The sequence below is a fragment of the Neomonachus schauinslandi genome, chromosome 1 (genome assembly GCF_002201575.2).
Source record: "Neomonachus schauinslandi chromosome 1, ASM220157v2, whole genome shotgun sequence".
In the NCBI taxonomy this organism is placed as follows: Eukaryota; Metazoa; Chordata; class Mammalia; order Carnivora; family Phocidae; genus Neomonachus; species Neomonachus schauinslandi.
The window spans coordinates 46965292-46990726 of NC_058403.1; the positions used below are offsets into that span (position 1 = coordinate 46965292).

The 25435-nt window shown below is 38.0% G+C and overlaps 2 protein-coding genes across 14 annotated transcripts in view; one reads left to right on the forward strand and one right to left on the reverse strand.

Annotated features, from left to right (window-relative positions):
- Nucleotides 1-5653, forward strand: part of TFG (trafficking from ER to golgi regulator) — a 32819-nt gene extending 27166 nt beyond the window's left edge. For all 4 annotated transcript variants that reach the window (XM_044919601.1, XM_044919602.1, XM_044919603.1 and 1 more), the window contains 2 exons: nt 1360-1458; nt 4832-5653. In XM_044919601.1, coding sequence (XP_044775536.1) covers nt 1360-1458; nt 4832-5214 — 482 coding nt within the window. In that variant the 3' untranslated portion in view covers nt 5215-5653. The remainder of the gene's footprint in view (nt 1-1359; nt 1459-4831) is intronic.
- Nucleotides 5654-5964: 311 nt separating this feature from the next.
- LOC110582342 (ABI family member 3 binding protein) overlaps nt 5965-25435 on the reverse strand; it is a 243312-nt gene continuing 223841 nt past the window's right edge. For all 10 annotated transcript variants that reach the window (XM_044919605.1, XM_044919617.1, XM_044919613.1 and 7 more), the window contains 5 exons: nt 11591-11670; nt 10813-10842; nt 9996-10157; nt 8420-8542; nt 5965-7199 (listed from right to left, as the gene is read on the reverse strand). In XM_044919605.1, coding sequence (XP_044775540.1) covers nt 7084-7199; nt 8420-8542; nt 9996-10157; nt 10813-10842; nt 11591-11670 — 511 coding nt within the window. In that variant the 3' untranslated portion in view covers nt 5965-7083. The remainder of the gene's footprint in view (nt 7200-8419; nt 8543-9995; nt 10158-10812; nt 10843-11590; nt 11671-25435) is intronic.

Sequence of the window (25435 nt, forward strand, 5' to 3'; positions counted from 1 at the left end):
ATAAAATGCAGACGACTGCTTGCTAGGAAATAAGCTGGCTATAAATACAGGCATATCTCATTCAGTGCTGCAGTACATAGGGCTGAGTGGGGAGCCCAGTGGAGTGGGCTCTATCCCTTGATTTCAGGCTGTGAGTGCTTGCTGCCAGTTGTACCTCAGTTTGAGTGGTGGCACTAAGATAATGTGACTTTTCTTCACTTGTCCCTTTCTGCCAGAAATATGCTAATTACTCATAATCTTTGGATTAACAGCAGGTAGTGTGAATATTTTTGAAAGAATGAGCCAGTATATAATTAAAGATTTAAATATTAACTAGATATTAAAATGCACGTTTTATTGCTACTCTAGGTATTAGATCTAGCTGAATCCACCATTAGAACAAGAGTAGAGATGAGAAAGATGTGAACCAATAAATCCTCATTTAGAAATCACAAGTATTGGGGCGCCTGGGTGGCTCAGTCGTTAAGCGTCTGCCTTCGGCTCAGGTCATGATCCCTGGGTCCTGGGATCAAGCCCTGCATCGGGTCCCTGCTCTGCGGGAAGCCTGCTTCTCCCTCTCCCACTCCCCCTGCTTGTGTTCCCTCTCTCGCTGTGTCTCTCTCTGTCAAATAAATTAAATCTTTATAAAAAAAAAAATCACAAGTATTAAGTGTGTCCAAAAGGTTTTTCTGTAGGAACTGTGATCTCCTGACCCCAAACAGGACTCTCATTTCCCAGTATACATCCTCAATGTTAAACAGGTCTGCCATTTTCAAAAAAGTGTGCAGTGAGGGACCATTTAGGCTTTATCAGATTCCGCATGATGGGCGAGGATATTCATAAGATGGAAAAACAGACTGTTGTAAAATGCCACAGGTGTCTTTGAGGTCTGCCATGAAAGGTCGCATAGTTCCTTGTTACCAGAGAGTCCATTCAGATGGTAACAAAGGTTCAAACCGTTAGAATAAATACAGTGCTTTGGGAGAGATTTAGGAGCTGTCGGTTGTATTTGTTCCTTTTCTCAGATTTTTATTTCTTGATTTTTGACTCGGTTGATTTTTACTGAGCATTAGCAGTACCTATCTGTTGGCAGTTGGGTTCGAAAGCCTTTGTTTTTCTAGAATTTATGAAGTGACCGCACACTAGTGGTGTTTGCTGCAGCTGAGAGTTCTCTGCCGCTAATCCACAGCAGAGCAGCTACATTTGTTCAGTTGTTCATGCTTCTCTATTTCGCAGCACTTAAAGGGAAACAAACACATTCTTGTGTCTTGTTACTAAGTGTCCTTACGTGTTTGGGTGGGGAGAGAATTAAATGTGCTTTGAAAGTATTTCTCTCTGCCAAATTAAACCTGCCTCTTTTCCTTGTCTTGTCTTTTTTAGGTCAGATGTACCAGCAGTACCCGCAGCAGGCCGGCTATGGTGCTCAGCAGCCGCCCCAGCCGCCCCAGCCGCCCCAGCAGTACGGTATCCAGTATTCAGGTGAGCGCGTGTCCAGAGGGAGGTGACTCTGATTGTGAGCTGTTCCTGTACTCATTAAAGTTGAAGCCTTTCCTCTTAACTCCTTGGTTTGTAATACTTACATTGTCATAGGAGGTGTTAAGTATTTATTTGTGGGAGGAAATAACATTTATTTTTAAATATTTGCATGAATATTTTATTATAAATCAACATTTCGGTCAGCAGTCATAGATGATTTTGTAATAACTTGTAGTTTGAAAACATTTTTAACTCAAGCTATCTCGTACTGATAAGATCTCCTTATCTCTCAGGTGATTTAGAACAGCAAAAATGCTTTTCGCCCATTATATGTCACATACAATTCTGGTGTACTGTAAAAATATTAACATTTTCCTCTTACATGAAAAGGCAATCTTAATAAGAACCAAATTAAGTTACTTAGGTTTTTAAATCTCCCAGAGTATGTAGGAATACCAAAAACAGGTCAAAAAAATAGAATTGTGTCAAATGTAATCTAGGCAGCTAAGAATGTTGAATATAGTTGTTTTAAATAGGCATTCTGGGTATTTTCTTTTACCTTCTGTCCACTGAAGATTATCCATATTTAAATATGAAATCTCTCTAGTGTAGCTTTGACCATGATGATTATAAATCACGTAATTTTACATTTGTTACATCCGAGAGTTTACGTTTAACTTAATGTTTCACAGCCAAAGATTTAAGTATCAAAAGTTCATGTAATTAAAAATAATTTATCTAAGTTGAATCTTGCCAGAATTTTATTTTACGGAGTTTTATAGTTCAACTGGAGCAGGAATTAGCAAACTATAGCCACAGGCCAAATGTGGCACGTCACCAGTTTTTGTGAATTAAGTTTTATTGGAACACATCTATACCTGTTCATTCTTATGCTGTCTGTCGCTCTGTTGTGGCGGAGCTGAGTAGTTGCAGCAGAGACTGGCCCACAAAACCTAGAATATTTACTCTCAGGCTGGTCACAGAAAAAAGTAGGTTGTGACTCCTGCACTAGACCATAAAAGTCTATCTTTAATTAGAGTTTTGACATACTTTAACTCATATAGCAATTTTTATTTGGATTATATTTGCTATAGAGTGATTTAGCCGATAGCTGCTAATTTTTAATTATGTAAAGTAAATGGGATGAGTTTAAGCTTGGATTATGATATTAGGATTATTTTAGGTTTGCAGTCCTTTAAAGTCAGGGTGTTATAAATTATATAATTTGTAGAAATAATATCAGATCTGAAAAGACCTAGTCATCATTCTAATCCAGGGGATTTCAACTCCCTCTGTGCTTCAGAATCACCTGGAGAGCTTTTTTTTTTTTTGAAAGTTACAGGTGCTTAGGCTCTACTCCCAGATATTTTGTTTGATTTGGTTAGGAGTGGGACTCAGGCTTTGCTATTTTAAAAGCATTGCAGGTCATTCTAAAGTGCAGGCAGGGTTGGAAACCATTTGTCCTTGTCTCACCCACTCATTTTATAAATGAGGCAGTTAGGGTTCAAAGAGGTTGTGACACATGGAAGGACACACAGCCATTCAGTGGGGGAACTCAGAGCCAGTGTACTTGATTTTGCTGTTAATTATTTATATCATTCTGCATTCTCCAGCCTAGGCCAGTGGTAGCAGACTTATCTGCCATAAAAGGCTAGATAGTAAATATTTTAGACTTTGTGGATCATAATGATCCCTTGTCCTACAATACTCAGTAATTTTTTAAAAAATCCCGTGATTTCCATTTCTTGAGATTTTTGTTGTTCTTCACCAAGAGTTTCAACGGAGAGGGTGGGGCTATACACATAATAGAAGCATTGCCACATTATGATCAAAGACTAATAGGTTGCTAATGAAATGGCATTAGGCCCATAGGAGTTATTCCCTCTGTTGAGAAATAATTAAGGATCTGGTTGTTCCCAGACTCAGTTAAAAATCCAGTCTAGATTTCAGCTGCCAGGATGAAAAGGCAGCAGTATTTTGCTCATAGTCTTAACTTGTATAGACATTTTCATTGTAAAAGCTGAGTTCTTCTGTTTCTCCAAAAACTTACAGTAAAAAAATTAAGCAAATAAATTTTATTTAGAAGATAGGAGAAGTTGTATGACATTCAAGATTTTATCATGAATTGACTTCAGTATTTGGATGCTACCATAAGTAAAATGCCTTAGATACTTGATTTACTTATTGAAAGTTAAGCTTGTTCTTAATGATTTTAGTCAGAGTCTTCACTTGAGTAAAATTTAGTTTTCAAATCATCATCTTTGTATTTCTGATCCCACTAGTCCTATTAACTTGAATTTGATTGGGAGATGTGGAAATAGTCAACTAAATACTCTGCTTGGAGACTGTAAGTGGTGGTGGTAACATTGGACCATTTTTGACACTGTTGGTTTGGCAGTTTCCCTCTGACCTTTTCCAGTTTTACTCATGGACTATGTCAAAAAGGTTTCTTTCATGAGTAAATTTTGAACCCAGGTTCAAGGTGAGTTCAGAATATACTCAAATTCATTCAATCCTTTTTTTTTTTTGTTTTTTAAATGCAGGGTTGTACATATTTTAATTATTTTCTTATGTATCTGGTATTTAATGCTGACAGGATTCCAGTCATTGGAGAGGTTTCATTGCAAGTAGCTGCAGGTGTGTTTCATGGTAGAGATAAAAGTTTTCAGTGAAGCCGACTTGTTCTTTTAAAAAAATTGAAAAAAAAATCCTAGTTAATAATGAATGTAGATGTTGATATTGTGGGGCAATATCATATGCTTTTTGTGTGTTATGCTGTTACTTCTAAGTCAGAATTCTGAGTTGTAAAGGCAAAAGATCAGATACCGAATCTAAAAGATTTTAAGGATTGTGAAAATGGGTACTTAATGTTTATTTTTAAATGGCTTAGTTTTTATAGAAAGTGAGTGAGCCTTAAAGCATCTCATTAGCACAGTAAGATGTATTTGTAACACCATTGCTTCGTTTAAAAATATTGTTTCAATGTGTTTTTACTTGGTACAGTTGTTAAGTAGGCCTCTCCTCCACACCAGGTTAATGACTAGCTTTACGTTAATTCCTGCATTTATCATTTGAGCATCTGTTCTGTACTAGGAATTATGCTACAACAGGTATTTGCTCTTAGGGATTATGTAGTGTAGAAGCATTTGTAATGAAATATAGAGTGGTTTCAGTTTAGAAAATATCTTTTTTTGATACTATTTGGTTTTGAAGTGATACTATAGGATGGACTATACTACTCTACTTGTTATATAAATACTTAGGAATAAGTTTAAATTTCTCATCTTTTTTGGTCCATAACAGTAAGACTAATTCTCTGGAAAGCCTTCACCAAAAGAAAAATAAGATCTATATGTACTTTATTTTGCCTTTTCAGCAGGCTATAGTCAGCAGACTGGACCCCAACAACCTCAGCAGTTCCAGGGATATGGCCAGCAGCCAGCTTCCCAGGCACCGGCTCCTGCCTTTGCTGGCCAGCCTCAACAGCTGCCTGCTCAACCACCACAGCAGTACCAGGCGAGCAGTTACCCTCCACAGACTTACACTACCCAAACTTCTCAGCCTACCAGTTATACTGTGGCCCCTGCCTCACAACCTGGAATGGCTCCAAGCCAACCCGGGGCCTATCAACCGAGACCAGGTTTTACTCCACCTCCTGGAAGTACTATGACCCCACCTCCTAGTGGGCCTAACCCCTATGCACGCACCCGCCCTCCCTTTGGTCAGGGCTATACCCAACCTGGACCTGGTTATCGATAAAGAGGCTCAGCTACACTGATGAATGTAGCTGATAGCGGTTTGCCTCCCAAAAGACTCCAGTACTACTATTTTAATTTGTATTGAAGTTCAGAAATTTAAAAAGCAGAGCATTTTTTATGATCTATTGTTGCTGTTAATTGAAAGTATAATTTGCTGGAACACAAAAAGATCAAAATGAAAGTTTTTTTCTTCCCTTGCTTAAAAGTGTAGCAGCTGCCTAGTTATTTTGGAACACTACTCTGATGTGCGTAAAGTGATTGATTGACTTTCTAGCTTGCCTTGTCCAGAGGATATTAAAACGCTAGGTTGAAGTTTAGCCATCTTAACTTGGCTTTTTATTATTAACATGATGTACTAAAATATAGATCCCTTTGAGAAGACAACTAGGTATTATGTATAAAATGTAACATTGATAGGTTAATAAAGATAATTGAATCCATTAGTGGTCTTGTATGTGTTAACAACTAAATTACATGAGAAAAAAAAATTCTTTTTGCTCTTTGGTCTCAAAATGAAGTATAGGCGTTTTAACTTACAGTTTTCTGTTCCAAGAAACATGGTGCCATTTGATTTTTTGTCCTGACTTTGAAAGAAATGCATTTAATAATCATTGGTTTAAAACAATGAAACTTCTTTAAAATAGATTTCAGAGGAAGACAACATTACATATAAACACAACAGCTATGGGGGGGTTGGGTAGATCCTGAATAACTTATAGAGATGAATCATTCAGAAATGAAGAACTCAGTCTTAAAAAAACTACATCTCTTTATTGCAGAGTTTATACTTGAAAAATACAAAATGTAGCATCGATAAACTTGAAGCATGTTGAAGCAGAGGCAAGGTCCTTTCAGAAAGAGGGCAACAATGCACCATTCCCATGTCCCTCCGCAAATGAAGGACTTTTTTTTAAAAAATAAATGAGATTTTCATTACAGGTTGAGTTAGACAAAATTACGAAAACATTCTCTGATACATTCATTCCTAGAGGTCTAAAAACAGAGTACATAACCTGTAAAGTGGTAGGGATGTCATGCGTTACTTTTGTGCTCAGGCTTCACATTCAGTCTCTACGTACAGCTCCATTAGAATTCTGTTAACAACAGTATGAAGACAAATCCCTGCTTAAAGGGATAGTTTGACAAAGTACATTCAGACATTGTAACATATTTATGGGTAGAGAAAGAACAAAATGTGTATTTTGAAATTGAGTAGATCAGATATTCTATTCAGTTTGCAGCTAAATCAAATTTAATGATTCAAACAGTTTTCAGTAATTTGCAGAGATTTAAGGAAATGTATATCGGCATGAATGGTTAACTATTGAAATGCTTCAGAAAAGCTATTTAGCTATTGCTAAAAATTTGAAGTTTAAATAAACATGAATATTTATTAGGACCTTTTTTCCCCCAGATACAAATGCTCAGATAATTTGATCTAATAAGTTAAACCAAGTTGAGATTTATGGAATTAACTCATCAGTAAGAAGAATACACTTTAATAAAAGTAAATATTTTTTTAAAAGTATATTAGTTTTTGATGTTAAATTTGTTATAAAAGTATCTCAAAACATCATTACAACAGAGTGATAAATAATATACAAATGATCTCTTAAAATACCATGGATAGGGAGCCAGCTTCCCTAAAAATGTTATCCTGTTAATGTCAATATCTTGTTTTCTTAAAATGATTTTGTAAAACCTGATAAATATTCTCAGCAACATTTCTAATAAACATCTACTATGGCTATTAAACTTTAATACATAGTAAACATAATAGCTTTAAATGAATGTGACAAATACTATAGTGTTTCCAATTATTTTTTTTGCCATGATAAACAGAAGGCACTTTTGATCCTGATTGCAGCATCTACCATTTTCCAGGAATTGTGGTCCCACATTCATACCACTGGACATAATTGATTTGGGTGTGACCACCTATTTCTCCAAATTGGACAGGTTCCTGACGAACTGCTCTGAAATAGCCTAAGAAGGAAAATAATTTTATTTTAATAGCTGCTGTATTTTTGCCCTCACCACTCACAGATTGAAGGGTGTCCTTAAATGGCTGAATGTTACTCTAGGTGAAGTGAAGTATTTTAGAAAATGGATAGCAACAGAGAGCCTGGTGTCTTCCCTGAGGTCGTCGTAATGGCTGGCTAAACATGAGGGGCACCTGAAACTCCTCTGACCTGTGCTTTAACAAGGTTGGATGAGCCGGTTGCTAGTGTCTGAGAGACAAAGCCGAAGAGGGGCAGAGTCGGAGAGGTTTTGTGTTTTGAGTGTGATTGAGCACGTTCAGTATAGTCTCTGCACGGTACAGACTGGTCGTGGTCCCTGAAGGTGCTATTTACTACAGTGTTAGGAAACGAAAGAAGGGTAGTTCTAAGAACACTAAATTTCTAAAAATTAAACTTAGCTGAAATCTTCCTTCAGGGACTCTACACTAAATGATTAAAATTTTTGCTGCGAATGTAAAATGTTTTGGCAATATACACAATTTACAGTATGTTTTATATCCCATTCCTGAGAGGCAGCAGTTGCAACTTCCTGTTAATGGGGTCACAGATAAAAACACCAACCACAGTAAAAGAGGACTTAAATGCCATTGAACAGAATGTGTTGCTGAAAAGATGAGTCAAATAATGCAGAAACCTCTTAGTGACTGCTGAGTAATATGGACATTAATTTACTCTCTCCTGCCCTGCCTAAGGATTAAATTTCAGTCTTTTAAGTCCTCATGGAGCAGCTTAATATGTCTTTAGCAAGTTACAGTGGTTATTCATTACCAGAATTGTTCAGTTTCAATTATATTTATGTGGCAAATAATAAGGGAATAAAAAAATGCCTGTGTGCTCTGTATAAGTGTGCTCTGAATAACTATAAGGTAATACAGGAGTGATTTAAGGTTGGGAAACACTACTCTTCTATAGCTGTTTTTGCAAACTGAAGTGTTCCTGAAGTAGAATGTCTTTATAGATGTCTGTGTGTAATTTCCCTTAGCTCTAAAATAGAGTCTTAAGGACTGGGAGGAAAGTTGAAACACTTCTATTAAGGTCTTAACATGAAAGTCTTTTTTTCTAGTCAGATAATTAGAGCAGTAGTACTGCAGAATTATTTTTAAAGTGATTGTTTTCCTTAGCTTGAATTCTCTCTGTGTTAATTTGTAAAATCCTCTTGCTTAAGAGGAGGCTCAGAAAACATACCTTCTTTGGTGGGTAACTGGTCAGAACTGAGTTGCTGTCCTGTGCGTCCATCTAAAAACGAGTCCACAAACTGGCAGTGGTCTTCTCCATGGCCTCTCTGATCGCCTATGTTATAAAATTTTCCTAAGGAACGAGAAATTAAAAGGATCATGAAGTATTACTATTTTTGATAGAGGACAATTCTGAAATATCCAAAGGTATTCAGATAGAGTCTTTTCTGTTTTTGTACATCCCCCCCCTTCACCGTAGCTCAAGCCACCAGTGTCTCCTGACTGAACTATGGAAGTCTTCGAGCTGCCACCACTGCTTTTATTCCTTCCTCTCTCTTACTCCTTCCCTCCCCCCGCTCCCAGAGATCAGTCATCTTTTTAAAATGCAGCTCAGATCATGTTACTCTTCATAAATCTCTCCTGCAGTCTCCTATGACAGTCAAAAGAAAACCCCCAATCCTTACCTGGTGTCAGAGCTCCTCATGATTCTACGCCTGCCTGCCTGACCTTCCGCTCACTGAGCCTCACCCACACCAGTAGCACTGGCTGGGCTCGTGCCGGCGGGGGCCTTTGCCTTTCTCTCTCTACCTCTAGTGCTTCATCCCTGGATTTTTGCTGGGGTGCTTCTCCTAGTTTTCTTCTTAGCACAAACCTTCGCTGTTCAGAGAGGCCATTCTAACTAAAGAAGCTTCTACTCGGCCATTTTCTCACCCTTTCTAATTTTTCTTCAAAGCGCTACATGCAATTTTTATTTACATATTTGTGGTCTCTCTCTACTAAAATATAAGCTGCAAGAAAGCAGAATATGTTTTGTGTACCGCTTTGTCCTTAGCACCTAGAAAACCTCTGAACAAAGCAGCTATTTGTTGAATGACTGACCAAATGTCTACCTTTCCATGTTGGGGCCAGCCTTGTTTAAAATTTTTACTGCATGAATGCAAAAGAGAAAATAACAGTGCCACAGAGCCTGGAGCAAGGAGTTATCACTCTTTTGGTCAGGTGTTTTGATCCTGTCTTTGGGAGACTTGAAATCTTAAGTATGCCCTATTCCTTCCATGATGATTGTTACATACACTCATTTTACTATCAGTAGGCGCTCTGTCCCTGGCGGCTGTGACAAAATTGAGCTTCAGTGGGGCAAGTGCCTTTACATTCAAGTTTTCCTTGATGATTTTGTTTCATATTACATTTTCATTATTTTCATTTTTTTTTTTAAGATTTTATTTATTTATTTGACAGAGAGAGAGCACAAGTAGGCAGAGTGATAGGCAGATGGAGAGGGAGAAACAGGCTCTCTGCTGAGCAGGGAGCCAGATGTGGGGCTCGATCCCAAGACCCCAGGATCATGACCTGAGCCGAAAGCAGCCGCTTAACGGACTGAGCCACCCAGGCGCCCCTCATTATTTACATTTCTAATAGCATGCCTCAAATCCCAGGCTAAGTATTTCAGTAACATCTTGCTCAGAAGGAAGAACTGTGTTTGTATCACACCTTAGTGTCTGGAGCTAGCCACAGAAAAGGCCATGTTACAGAACACTGTAAAGCATTCCCCGAAGGCTTGAAACAGAGCAGGTGGTGTTACTTACCTGTGAGGGAGTCACTCAGATAAATCTTGTATCGGAGAGAGTTGCACAGCTGCACCCCTACAAATTTTTTATACCACGTCCGTTTGACATACTGTTTGCCCTTACATTCTGAGTAAGAGTCTGAGTTAAAGGGTCTTTCAGTCCAGATGGCATCTCTCCCTGCTGCATAAGGAAAACACATGCTTTGAGCTTAGCATTCAACTTTGGGTATCGAAGAGCTGTCCTAAATGTTTTATAAAAAGCTGTTTGCAAAGTTCATTGTCAATCTGCTGATACTTGGTTTTCTCCAGTGCTAAATATTGGAGTCAAAGTAATGTGTGAGTTTGAACATAAAACTCCCGCCTAAGTTCCTGTCAATAGTGAAATAAGCAGTATGTTTAGGTTTCAAATAACCTATGCAGGGCTAGATGTAGATGGCGTCCCCTTAGGAGCAAATTTAGTTTTTTGGGTTTTTTTTTTGTTTTTGCTTTTTTTTTTGTGCGTTTTTTTGGTAGCATAGTATACAATTTAAACAGATGCTTTAATGTGACTTGTCATTAAAAATGGACATGAGGATGTTATATCTTGACTTATTTAACAGAAATTTTGAGCTGCCCTGGCATATGAATGAAAGCAAGTTTCGAAATACCCAACTTGTTCCCCAAACATTATAGGTTCCTCAATGTTAGGGAATGTTTTAGGTAAGCATTCCCACCTGGCTGATATTCTAAGACTAAATGGACTAAAATGAAATCATGACCAAAATTCTGCCATGCCTATTTAGTTGAATCAGTTCAGAAAAGCATGTAGTTGTGTTCATGCTGAGATAGGTACTTACCAGAAATTGGCTCGCTCACTCTTGGGTCCGCTAAGAGAAATAGCAAACAGAGAGTCAGATGTTACATTAGGTAAGTAAGCCCCAGTGTGCCAGTGGCGTAGGGAAGAAGATGGATGCTTACAGTTCAGTCTGACTTGCAGAGTGGTACACTCTTGCTAAAGACTGAATTTGAAAGTGTATTTTGTTTCAGAATTATTTTCCATTGAACAGTCTCTCCTGCCAGGTACTCAGCTTTATCTTTTGGGATCTTTGTTGCTCTTCAGGCTCTCACTCCGTTTTAAGGCTTCCTCTTTCAGATTCAGACAGAAACTGTTGGTGGTAAAATCACCAGTATGCCATGAAGTGCAGTTGGTGTAAAAATGACACAAATAATGCTGTGAGTACAGATGTCTCTTTTAAAGGAATTGGAGTGTACAAGGTCAGAAAATTCCACAGCTGCTCATCAAAAAAACTACCAAATGAATTCCCTTTCTGGATGTCCTATGACTGTCTGATATTTTGATTCTAGGCACTGATTCTAAGCATACAGAGGAGCATTCATTCACTAGTTTTTTTAGTATACTGATACAGTTTTTATCTTTTAAACTGATACGCCTTTTTTTCTGACATCAAAAGAAATGAGAAAAGATGTATGTAGTTTCCTGAAGGCTACCTTTACCAATTTGCTTTTTCAAAATTCAAGAAACTCTTTATTTATACACTGTTTATTTAGCTGGGTTTCAAAGAAGCTCCTTAGGCAAAACATTGTGGCCCTTTACATTACTGTTGATGTGATTACCTGATTCAGTATTGAATGCCACTGTGTTGCTGGGTGGGCCTTCTCCAAGTGGGTTTTTGGGTTTCACCTGGAATTCGTAGCTGTGTAGGAGAGAAATTTTTTTTAAAAAATTGTAATATATTCTCCAGGGGTAGGAAACAACCTTCCTTTGTTATACTGAAATCCTTCCTAATTCTATTTTGAAATCATGAGGACAGGGAGTACACATATATTTGAGAAGCATCATGGGGAAATAAACTCTTTACTTTCCAGACACCTTGTCTAATGTTTTGTGTAAGGATTAAGTTAATAAAAGAGATTGGCGTTTTTAAAAAGACAGCCAACTAGCAGAAGCAACTAGGCAAGTTGGTAAGGAACATATAGGAAAGAGGTATGTGGTGGACCCAGGCTAATTCCAGCAACAAGGAGTCTCTCTTTCCTTCAAATGTTTTAGCTACTTAGCTACTTAATGGAAAGGTTGCCTTTTATTTCTTACTATCCCAACCCTGGGTATGGCCTCAGACTTAGGCACTGTTTCTCCTTGTGGGGCTTGAACTACCTATGTCAGAACCACATGACAGAGGGGCATTTGGGAAAGTTTGTTTAACACGCAGATTTCTTGCTTCATCTTGGCTACTGAATCAATTTTTTGAGGGGGTCTAAGTAGGCATTTATAACAAGTTCCTGAGGTGAATCATATACCCACTGACATTTGAGAACTACTAGGCTAAGCTAGGGGAACAGATGCACATGAAAGTATTTCTTTGCAAGGACTTCCTGTTTCTGTCTCCTGGAATTCTGGTGTTCTGTCCATCACAGGAAGCCACATCTCCACAATAGGGAAATGGTAGTATCACCATGAAGAGAATGGGCACAAATACTGACTTTTCCTGTATAAAGCAGATTCATATAGGCTAGGCCTTAACTCTTTACATTAAAAAAACACAAACCTAGATGCCTTGGCGTTCTAAGTATGTTTGAGTCTAAGAATTATGCATTAACTTGCTATGCAATATGACACATTTCATTCATAGGATACTTAAACAGAGCAAATCCTCTTAAGAAATTCAGGAAGTGGGGCACCTGGGTGGCTCAGTCATTAAGCGTCTGCCTTCGGCTCGGGTCATGGTCCCAGGGTCCTGGGATTGAGCCCCGCATCGGGCTCCCTGCTCAGCAGGAAGCCTGCTTCTCCCTCTCCCACCCTCCCTGCTTGTGTTCCCTCTCTCACCGTGTCTTTCTCTGTCAAATAAATAAATAAAATCTTAAAAAAAAAAGAAATTCAGGCATTAAAGCTGTTTGCATTTGCCTGAAACTAAGAGTTCTTTTCAACAGCAGACTTAGCAGGAAAATAATTTTGAGTGTAAAATCAACTTGAGTCAGCTGATAGTATTTCGAGTCTCAAATTTGTACAAGGCCTTTGGGAGATAATTCCCATTTTTGAGGAGTTTGTAATTGAATAAGAATGCAGAACACATAAAAGATGGAAATACGTTTTATAAATGAGTGAAAAACAGAAGGAAGACAGCTCCATTTGGTACAGAGGATACTAAGTGGAGAAGTAACAACTTTCTGGAGCTCCAGGAAATCAGATTCTTGACTACTGAGGCCTTGCATTACAATACAGCTAGAATCTCTAAGATGACAGATTCCAGCATTACAACAAAGGCAACCACTGTTTGCTATATATGAGACACATTAATTGTACATATATAAAGTAATAAAACACACACACACAAATGCTACAAGATCAGAATTACCCTATTTTTCGGTCAAGAACAATGAGACTCTTAATCATTGTACTATTACTGTCTGCATTTGCAAACTGTGCCATGAGGATTAAAGCTTCCAGGGTTTTTAGTGAGACTACACATCAAAGCATTTTGTAAACTTAATAACTGATACAAGGTGCCATTATCACTTGCAATAAGAATGCTGATATAAAACCATGTCACTCATTTAAATAAACTGCATGCACATAAGATGTTTGGGCATGGAACATTTTCTAAAGATTAAATTCTTGCTCAGAGGCCTGAGGACCTTAAAAAAACACACACACCATTATGGTGAATGGAAACTGGAAAAAAGAAATTACAAGCATCTGGACCTTGATTTAAGCGGGCAGTGCATTCCACATTCCAGGCCATTGCCAAAAACCCTGTGCTTGGGCCAAGTCTGATTGCTGGAATCATCTCTATGTCTTTATTTCACTGTTATTTAGACTTCAGCTCCACAGATGTTCATACGCTACTTTTTCTGTTTTCTTGCCAACACTTTATGATACTTGACAAGTTTTGAAGAAACCATTTAAAACTAAAAGGCCTATATTGTTGGGTGATCAAACCCTACACAAAGAAAATATTTGAAGCTGCAAAATCTTTCTCAGGTAGCACATTCTATCACGAGATTTAGAACACTCAAGGTCTAAGAGTAATGTCTCAGAAAATACTGATTTCACATAGGGAATAAGCATAGGATGCTATTAAAAGTTTTCATAAAAGATGTTATTTTTGAACATAGAATAAAACATTAAATAGAAGTTTTGGAAGATCAGGTTATACAAATACTAGGACAAATACTCAGATGAAAAATAAGCAAAAATAAGGAAATCTGATTTTTCTAGGGAATGTAACACCTAAGTAGTAGATTCCAGAAGAGAGAGATGGGGAAAAGGGGCACAATTATCCTAGAAAGTAAGTAATTTCTCAGAGTTGAAAGACATGGGTTTCCAGATTTAAAAGGTCTATATCCTCAGCAAAAGTTAAAAAAAGAAGAAAGACTAACCAAAGCAGACAAGTTGAAAAATTTTAGAGCATTGGGATAAAGACAAGATCTTAAAAGTTTGAGAAGAAAATTGGTCCCATTCAAAGGATCCAGACTGAGAATAACATTTGACTTCTTAGCACTGGAAGTTAGAAAACAATGAACAGGGGCACCTGGGTGGCTCAGTCGGTTAAGCATCTGACTCTTGATTTCAGCTCAGGTCATCATCTCAGGGTTGTGAGATTGAGCCCCACGTTAGGCTCTGCACTCAGTGTGGAGTCTGCTTGTCCGTCTCCCTCTGGTCCTGGCTTTCCCCTATCTATCTCTATCTATCTCTAAAATAAATAAAATACTAAAAAAAACACAAAAAACAAAAAACAAAACAATCGAACAATACCTTTAAAAGTCTTCATTTTTTTCAAAAATCTGTGTCTGCCTAAACAACAGTATCAGTAAAACAAGGATATTTCTGGACTATATATAAGAACTCAAAAATATTATCTTCCATATAATAATCTATTCTAAAGATGTATTTCTCAAGGAATGCCACAAAGGAAGAGAGTAAAATTAGACAAAGGATATAGGCGATAGGGGCAAAACGATGGTGAGGGATTCTAGGAGATACTGCCATAAACAAACACATGGAACAAAGAAATGTATTTTGCCTTTTTGAGAAATGGTCAGTCTAGAAATACGGATTTAATTAACAGAAGAAATAGTGAAAATAAATGAAAATGGAAGAGAGTTGACTAAGATGGTGAAATAGAAGGCTCCTGAGCACCTCTTCTCCCACAGGCAAATCATATATACAGCTGTACATGGAGTAGTTCTCTCTGAAAGATCTAGAAACTAGCCAAGCAGCTCATACACATCGGGCAAATGAAAGAATACCCACTTAGAAACGGGTAGGAAAGGCTGAGACACACTCTTGCCATAAACCCTGCTCCTGGCACAGTGTCCTATAATTGGGAGCAAATTCTCAACTCCTAGCTTCTCCATGAGGAGCAAAGGGTTTGGACCTCACATCTAGTACCCCAACTTTTAGGACTCCCACCTGAGGGATGAGGCCCATAAACCCTAGTTCTAAAAGCCAATAGGGCTTCCATTCACAAGTCCCACAGGACTGTAGCCAAGAAGCAGTTCTTAACCAGCTAAACCCCCAGGGCTCAGCACAGAGGGAATAGGCAAAACTACCCATATACCAGTCTTCCCTGAAAGAGGTTTATTTGTATACTTTAGAAGCTGTTATCTGATGAACATAGGGGAAGGGAAGGAAAAATAAAATAAGAGAAAATAAGAGAAAAACAGAGCGGGGGGCAAGCCATAAGAGACTCTTAACTATAGGGAAACAAACTCAGGGTTGCTGGAGGGGAGGTGGGGGGATGGGGTAATTGGGTGATGGACATTAGAAGGGCACTTGACATAATGAGCAGTGGGTGTAATATGCAGTTGATGAATCACTAAATTCTACTCCTGAAACTAAGAATACACTTTATGTTAACTAAATAGAACTTAAATTAAAACATTTTTTAAAAACCTGCTGAGGGTGAGGCTTCTAATTATAACATATACATACTGGCTGGCTGCAATCCTCACCAGAGACTGGGAAACTGGTGGATGCCTTTCTTGTCCCCTCCCTCCAGCCTGCTGCAACAGTAAAACTAAGTCACCAATATCTCCCTGGAAGGAGTGTACAAATGTCTGGCACCCCAGCTTTTGGAGCTTCTGTTCAAGGGATGTCCCCTGTTGCCTGGCTCTGAGAACCAATGGGGCTTGCATTCTTGAGTCCCATAATCCTGTAGCACACAAAGCAGTTTTTAACAGGTACAGGAGCACTCCTACTGGCTATATCCTGGGCCTAGCACAGAGAGAGCAGGCAAAAATGCCCATCTTCCAGTGTCTCTCTGGAGAGGGGATTAAGTACATAGTATCCTAGCTGCTCTCCAAGGGTCCAGTTTATATTAGCCTGCATCCAGATGCTGATTGCAATTCTCACCTTTGGGACACTGATGGGTTTTGGAGCACCCTCAGCTACGGGGAGCCACTAACAACAAAGCAGGTGGCTGGGACAACCTCAGAGGTTTGAGGGACAACTAGGAACTTGGGCTGGCCTGATTCAAGAGATTCATTTCCTACACGAGACCATTCTATCAAGACTGGGAGAGGTGGCTGTTTTATCTAATGTGCAGAAATGAACAAAGAATCAAGGAAATTGAAGAAACAGAAGAATATGTTCCAAACAAAACAAGGAACATCTACAGAAACAGATCTCAATGAAATAGTGATTTACCTGTGAATTCAAAGTAATAGTCATAAAGATGCTTACCAAGGTCAAGAGACAAATGCATGAACACAGCGAGAATTTCAACAAAGAGAGACTATTTAAAAAATACCAAACAAAAATCACTTAGCTGAAGAATACAATAACTGAACTGAAAAATTCATTAGAGGAGTTCAACAGCAGACTAGGTGAAGTGGGCCAAAGGATCAGCAAACTTGAAGACAGGGCAGAGGAAGCCAAATCTAATCATCTAATCAGAGGAGCCAAAAGATAAAAGAATGAAAATTAGTGAAAATAGCTAAGAGACATATGGGACACCATCAAGTAGACCAAGATAGGCATTACATGGATCCCAGAAGGAGGAGAGAGAAAGGGGCAGAAAGTGCATGTAAAGAAATTTACTGGCTAAAAACTTCCTTAACCTGGGGGAAAGAAACAGACATCCAGATCCAGGAAGTCCAAGGAGTTCCATATAGGAGAATCTAAAGATATCCACACAGACACATTATAATTAAACTGTCAAAAGTCCAAGACAAAGAATCTAAAAGAAGTAAGAGAAAAGCACCTTGTTTCATACAAAGGAATTTCCATAATACTACCAGCAGATTTTTCAGCAGAAACATTCAGGCCAGAAGAGAGTGGACCTGATATATTCAACATGCTAAAGTTAAACAAACTACCCAGCAAAATTATCCTTCAGAATTGAAGGAAAGAGTTTCTCAAACAAAAACTGAGAATTCGTCACCACTACACTGGCCTTACAACAAATGTTAGAGAGTTCTAGCTGAAACTAAAGGATACCAATTAGCCACAAGAAAACATATAAAAGTATAAAACTCACTGGTAAAGATAAATGCATAGCTATATTCAGAATATTCTAATGTAATCATGGTGGGCAAATCACTTATAGCTCTAATGTGAAGCTTAAAATAGGAAAGTATTAAAAATATCTATGCTGCAACAATTTGTTAATGATAACAACAATGTAAAAGAAGTAAATTGTGATATCAGAAACAGTGTGGAGGGGAGAGTGTAAAAATGTAGAGCTTTTGTATGTGTTTGAAGTTAAGTTGTTATTAGCTTAAAATAAACTCATAAATGGTCTAAGCCTCATGGTAACAAAAACAATAACCTATAGTAGATACACAGAAGATAAAGAGAAAGCAATCAAAGCAAACCTCTACAGAAAATCATCAAATCACAAGGGAAGAGAGCAAAAGAGGAAATAAAGGAACAAAAGAATTACAAAACAACCAGAAAACAATGAACAAAATAGCCATACTAAGTCCAAACCTACCAAGAACAACTTTAAATGTCAATAGGCGAAATTCTCCAATCCAAGTACAAAGAGTGGCTTAATGGACAAAAAAACAAGAACCAAGTAAATGCTGCTTATAAGAGACTCACTTCAGCTTTAAGGACACACATAGACTGAAAGTGAAGGGGTGGAAAAAGACATACCATTCACATGGAAAGCAAAGGAAGCAGGGGTACCATCCAGACAGAAAATAATAATGAAACATTGGGCTTAACACCTTGGACTGGAAAGATCTAACAGACATTTACAGAACATTCCATCTGAATACATATTCTCAGGCACACATGTAACATTCTTTGGGATGGATATATTTTAGGCCACAAAACAAGTCTTGAAAAACTAAAGAAAACAAATCATATCAAGCATTTTTTTCCTAACCCTCATGGTGAGAAACTAGAAATTACACGAAGAAAACTGGAAAATTCACAAATATGTGGAGTTTAAACAACATGCTCCTGAACAACCAATAGGTCCAAGAGGAAATCAAAAGAGTAATCAAAAATATCTTGAGACAAATGAAAATGGAAATATATCAAAACTTAAGAGATGCAGCAAAAGCAATATGAAAAGGGAAATACATAATGATAAATACATACATTAAGAAAAAAAGATATCAAATAAACAACCTAACTTTACAGCTCAAAGAACTACAAAAAGAACAAACTAAGCCCAAAGTTGTTAGAAGAAAGGAAATAACAAAGATCAGAATAGAAATAAATGAAATAAGAGACTAGAAAAACAATAGAAAGATCAATGAAGCTATGAGCTAGTTTTCCAAAAGATAAACAAAATTGACAAAACTGTAGAGTAGTTAAGAAAAAAGACTCAAATAAAATCAAAAATGAAAGAGGAGACATTACAACTGATCCCCCCCAAAATAGGAGACTACTATAACCAACTATACTCCAACAAATTGCATAATGTAGAAAAAAATGGATACATTCCTAGAAACATACAACCTACCAAGACTGAATGATAAAGAAATAGATAATCCAAAAAGAACATGATCAAGTGGGATTCAGTCCAGGGATACGAAGATGGTTCAACATCCACAAATCAATCAATGTGATATACCACCTCAACAAGATGAGGTATAATCTATGTGATCTCAATAGATGCAGAAAAGCATTAGATGAAATTCAACATACTTTCATGACAAAAACTCTAAACAAAGTGGTATGGAGGCAACATATCTACATAATAAAGGCCATAAATGACAAGCCCACAGCTAACATCATATTCAACAGTGAAATGCTGAAACCTTTCCCTCTCAATCAGGAAAAAGACAAGGATGCCCACTCTTGCCACTTTTATTTGACATAATACTGGAAATCCTAGGCAGAACAATTAGGCAAAAAACCAAATACTGGCATCCAAATCAGAAAGGAAGAAGTACAACTATCTCTATTTGTGGATGACATGGTATTATATATAGAAAACCCTAAAGACTCTACCAAAACACTGTTAGAATAAACAAATTTGGTCAAGTTGCAGGGTACAAAATCCGTATACAAAAATCAGTTGTGTTTTTATATACCAACAATGAACTTTCAGAAAGAGAAATTAAGAAAACAACCCCATTTATAATAGCATCAAAAAGCATAAAATACTTAGGAATAAATTTATCCAAGGAGGTAAGAGATCTGCACACTGAAAACTATAAGAAATATGAAAGGAATTGAGGAAAACACACAAGGAAAGATGTTCCATGTTAATGGATTAGAAGAATTAATACTGTTAAAATTTCCCTACTTTCCAAAGAAATCTATAGGTTCAATGCATTTTCTATCAAAATTTCAAAGGCATTTTTCACAAAAATACAACAATGAATCCTGTAATTTGTATGGAACCACAGAAGACCCACAATGGCCCAAGCAATCTTGAGAAAGAACAGAGCTGAAGGCATCATGATCGTGGATTTCCAGCTATATTACAAAGCTTTAGTAACCAAAAAAAATAGTACGGTATTGGCATAAAAACAGATACATAAATCAATGGAACATAATAGCACAGAAATAAAATCATCCATATATGGTGAATTTATAACAAAGGAGACAAGCATATACAATTGGGGGAAAGGACAGTCTCTTCAAATAAATGGTGTTGGGAAAACTGGACAGCCATGTGCAAGAGAAAGAAACTGGACCACTATCTTATACCATACACAAAATTAACTCAAAATGGATTAAATACTTGAATATAAAATCTGCAACCACAAAACTAATGGAAGAACACATAGAGGGTAATCTCCCTGACCTCAGACTTGGCAATAATTTTTTTTGATTTGATACCAAAAATAAAGGCAACAGAAGCTAAAATAAGTGGGACTACATAAAACTAAAAGGCTTCTGCACAGCAAAGGAAACCATCAACACAAAGAAAAGACAACCTATAGAATGGGAGAAAATATTTGTAAAACATGTATGTGTTAAGGGGCTAATATAAAAATATATAGGGAACATATGCAACTCAATAGCAAAAAAGTACCTGAATTAAAAAATGGGCAACAGACTTAAATAGACATTTTTTCCAAAGAAGATACACAGATGGCTGACAGATACATGAAGGACATCACTAGTTGTCTGGGAGAGGCAAATCAAAAGCACAACGAGGTATTATCTCACACCTGTTAGGATATCTATTAACAAAAAGACAAGAGGTTAACAGATGCTGGTGCGGATGTGGAGTAATGGGAATGCTTGCATGGTATCCCTTATATGTTCAATCTCAAAAAAAGTCAAACTCGTAGAAATAGAGTAGAAAAGTGGTTTCCAGGGCCTGGGGGAAATAGATCTTGGTCAAAGGGAACAAACTTTCAGTTATAAGATGAATAAGATCTGAGGATCCAATGTGTAATACGGTAACTATAGTTGATAACATTGCATTATATGATTGAAATGTGCTAAGAGTAGACTTTAAAAGTTCTCACCCTCAACCCCCAAATAGGTAAGTATACAAGGTGATGGTTCTGTTAATTAACCGATGGGGGGGGGGGGATCATTTCACAATGTGTATGTTTATCAAACCATCATGTTGTATATACTTTAAATATCTTAGAGTTTGGTCAATTATACCATAATAAAGCTGAAAAAAAATTGAAAATGGTTGCTTCTGGGAAACAGAATTTCGGAAGAGGAATGAACAACTTTGTAGCATTTGACTTGTAAAGCCATATACATATACTTCAGATAAAAATGAAAATTAAATTCGGGGCAGCTGGCTGGCTGGCTCAGTCGATTAAGTGTCCAACTCTTGATTTGGGCTCAGGTCATGATTTCAGGGTTGTGAGGTCAGGCTCTGCACTAAGCATGGAGTCTGCGTAAGATTCTCTCTCTCTCCCTCTCTCTCTGCCCCCCCCTCCCGTGCTCACTCTCTCTCTCTCAAAAAAAAAAAGGAAAATTAAATTTTAAAAAGCCATTTATAAAGACCCATGTCATCAAAACCAGTATCTAAATGGAGTATAGTCCAGATGATGACTGTAATCAAGCCTCTGGATCTCCAAGGACAAGCCAAGCGACTAACAGCACTGGCAGAATGCCATGTCAGGTTCTGCCCCAGGGGGAATAGATCCAAACAAAACCAATCTTCCTGAGCCTCCCTCTCAGGAGGCAGCAAGGTGCTGTGGCTAAGGTCATGGGCTATGGAGCCACAAAGACCTGGGTTCACAGCTCACTAATATGTGACTTTAAGGTAAGTTCCTTAAACTCTGTGAGCCTCAATTTTTTCATATATAAAAAGGAGGATAATGTTATTTAAGGGTATAAAAATACCTTTTGAGTTTTTTTGTGAGGAAGAAATGAGATAACACATATAAAAGGTGCCTGGTACATAGTGATTATAAATATTCTCTAGTATTAAACTTCTATCTCTAGAAAATTTTTTAAAAGGTGATTTTATTATTGGGGAACTTGACAAACATTGCCATAGAACTCTCAAGGCAGAACTCTACATACTTGCTTTTGGGGTTGTAAAGTTTATAATAAGGATATAGCCAGTGAGTTATTGGGAGGAACAAAAATTCAGCAGATGAATCTTTCTGCCTGCCATCAAAATAGCTTCATAGGTTAAGAAAAACAGTATCAAAAAGTTCTAAAATTTCAATAAAGAGCCTAGAAAGTACTAAAACATTATTCCAGAAGAGTGGGATAATAAAGGGTAGAGTTTGAGAACAACTGTGAAAATCAGCATAAGAATTAAATACCAATTCATAGAAAAGTGAAAAACCAGGGTTACAAACAGTAGGATCTGTAGTTCATGGTCAAAACTGTCAGAGTTGGGGACACTCCAACCTGTAGGATCAAATCTGAACTAACCTTCAGGTTTGGTTAGGGTGGAGACTTTTTTCTGTTATTTCCTGCCTTCCCTCCCTTTGTTTCTTTCTATAACCGTTTCCCTCTATTTTTGCCGATAATAGAGCTAAATTATAGTGTTCATTATTTGATGAATTTTTACTTATATACTCCCATTGATTTAAAAAGTTGGTTTTCACTCTAACAAAAGTCTCAAACTTCAAGCAACCTGCTTTTATATAGAAAGGCCACCCTGGGGCGCCTGGGTGGCTCAGTTGGTTAAGCGACTGCCTTCGGCTCAGGTCATGATCCTGGAGTCCCTGGATCGAGTCCCGCATCGGGCTCCCTGCTCAGCAGGGAGTCTGCTTCTCCCTCTGACCCTCCCCCACTCATGTACTCTCTCTCTCTCTCTCTCTCTCTCTCATTCTCACTCTCTCAAATAAATAAATCTTTAAAAAAAAAAAAAAAAAGAAAGGCCACCCTGTAACTCTTGTTGGTCTGAGTGGTTTGGTTAGCTAATTTTACCCTGATGTAGTCTTGAAATATTTGAACCCTATTCAGGTAGGGCTTCAGTCAGGGGGAGAGAAACGGAATATGAGTAGAATATGAAAAATGAGTAATGGCACTCCAAAAGGGAAAGAGAATTCCAATCAATCAGTTCTCCAGGCATTTCTGGATACCTGTCACATGTAGACCTTGTTTGACCTGGGAATACAGATAAGGAGTAGAAGGGCAGAGCTGCAGGGACACTTACTAGCGGATAAAATAAGTCCTGATCAGGGCCAGGGGGCTGAGGGGCAGGGCAACAACAGGTGTCCGGTATCATCAACCAGCTGCCCAGCAGGTCCTCAGGGACATTCTTGTATCTCCCATTTCTACGGGGACAAGAAATTCCAGATCTGGGCTGCACTCCAAGTCCATAGTGATGCTATGTGTTTCTGGCACCACCATGCCCCCCACCCCTACCCCATACTAGGGAATTCTAAGTGAAAAGTAATGAAAAGGATATATTCATGTGAAAGAGTAATTGCTCTTTTTATAGACTAGGGGAGTTCCATGCTCTTAGCTATACTTTCGCCAGAAGAAAAGTTGCAAAACTGAGCAATCCCCTAAATTTCTTTCTTCTTTAATGATGAAACAATTGCCCTGCTACCCCACCTACAAGGAAACTCAATAAAGCGCCTAATGCTCTGGTAGCTCATTTCACTCCTTTCTACAAAGCCCATGAGAAAAGATGTTGAAAAGTTAATACAGAATCTGCAGAGACCAGACTTTCACAAAAACACTATGAATAAGGGAATAATGGTTATTCCACATGTCTGCTTTGTTCAACCAGAATTATAGTTTATGAGAAGATGCTGCCTCTATTCCAGTTTACTTTTAGTGCCAAGATTTTATTAAGTCAAACAACATAAACAACAGTCCCAAACTGTCTTTGCTGTCAGCCAGAGGAAACTTCAGTATGTTTTAGTTTTAGAGGGAGGAAGAACTGTTCTCCAGAAACCTGCCAGGCTACAGAAGACAGTAGAAATACTTGAATATGTTAAGTGAACTTGATTTACATCTTAATTACCAGACAGAATACATTTTCCATAGGAAATTGCTGGGCCACATGTATATCTGGCACACACAATGGATTCTTCAGTTTTTTAGGCAAGTTAGAAGGGCTCATGTGCAGGGATTATGGAACTTTTTGTTTGTTTGTTTTCCATATAGCAATTGTGTGTGTCCACCTACATTGTCCAGCCTGTCCATCAGGAAGAACCTAGCCTAACAATGGATTATCCAAATGTGTGCTAGAAACAATCTGTCTGAAAACAAATTGTAGACCACAGATACAGATTCAAAGAAAAATGGTTTATCAGGACAATTCTACTTGCTGAGGCTTAACCCAGATTTGGGGTTTATTTTCAGTTCCAATTTCCCACTGATTCTATGATGTCTTTGGGTATCATAAGACTGTATCATTTTAGAAGTGGCAGAGACTTTGAGATCAATTAGTTACTCCAAACTTCCTGTCCCCTTAAGCAGCGGTACAAGACTTATTGTTTGACATATACTTTATCAGTTCTTCTGTTCACAGAACTAAAAATCATCATAGTGGTCTTTGCACACAAAGTGGTTGGCTGCAGATAAGAGAGGCTCTTCTTAGTATTTTTCTTTTTCTTTCAGTTCAACAAGAGCCACACATTGAGGTTTCATGGGGGAAATAAATGGAAAATAAATATTGGGGAGTGGGCTAGTTGGGTACTGATTCAACATATCGATATTTTCTTTGTATTTTAGGGGTAGGGGTGAGAGAGGGGTCATGGAAAGAAAGAGATGGAGTTGTGGCATAGCAGTGTGCCTCTGTTAGCTCGTCTTTCCTGCTTCATCTGACTAAAACAGTTATGACTCCACACCATGACCCCTCTTCCCCGAGCAAAGATATGAATGACCAAAGCCCACTGTAGCTGCAAGCATTTGTTGGCAAGGCTGGGGTAGTCCCTACTGTGTCACCTTTGGTACTGCAGCCAGGTGCCCCAGAGCAGCCATGGGGCTCCACTCTCTATAGACCGAAACATCTCACACTGGTATGTAGCCAAACTCTCCTGCAGCAACACAGCTGCTGGCTGGTCCTTCCCTGCGGGCATTTTTTTGAGCTTCTGCAGAGGAGATAAAAACCTGGCAACGTCATAACAACAGGCAGGGAGAAGGTAACACAGTCCACTGTACTTTTAGTCTAGGCTATTTGGAATTTTTCACCTACAAAGCTCTAGAGATCTATTTTTTCTGCATTGATTCTTTTGGGTTAAACGGTGTCGCCAAACTCAACTCCCTCCCATTCCGGTGTGTAACAAATGGTCAGTAATTATCACCTTTTTTTAGATCTCATGTTTTTCAGTCTGAGAGGAATGGTGGAAAATGCTACTAAAATAAATTATACACATGTGTCTCCTGAAATTGGAACACAGCTACAGTAATTCTTTCCAAAGTTATTATCTCCTAGATTTTCAGATAGGGAATTCCAGAACCTCACGGAGGGGTGGGTGGTGGTGGTGGATTTTAACAACTATAATTCAAAGTTTGCCTATTGGGAATACAATTTTCCCCAACCACTGAAATGTGACTAAAGTCATTCTTTATAGGTAATAAGAACCACCTTGTGGCTGCATCCTGTACATACTTCCTCTTTATTTTATAGTGTGCCTTTTATTAGAAATTAATGGTTGGGGCAG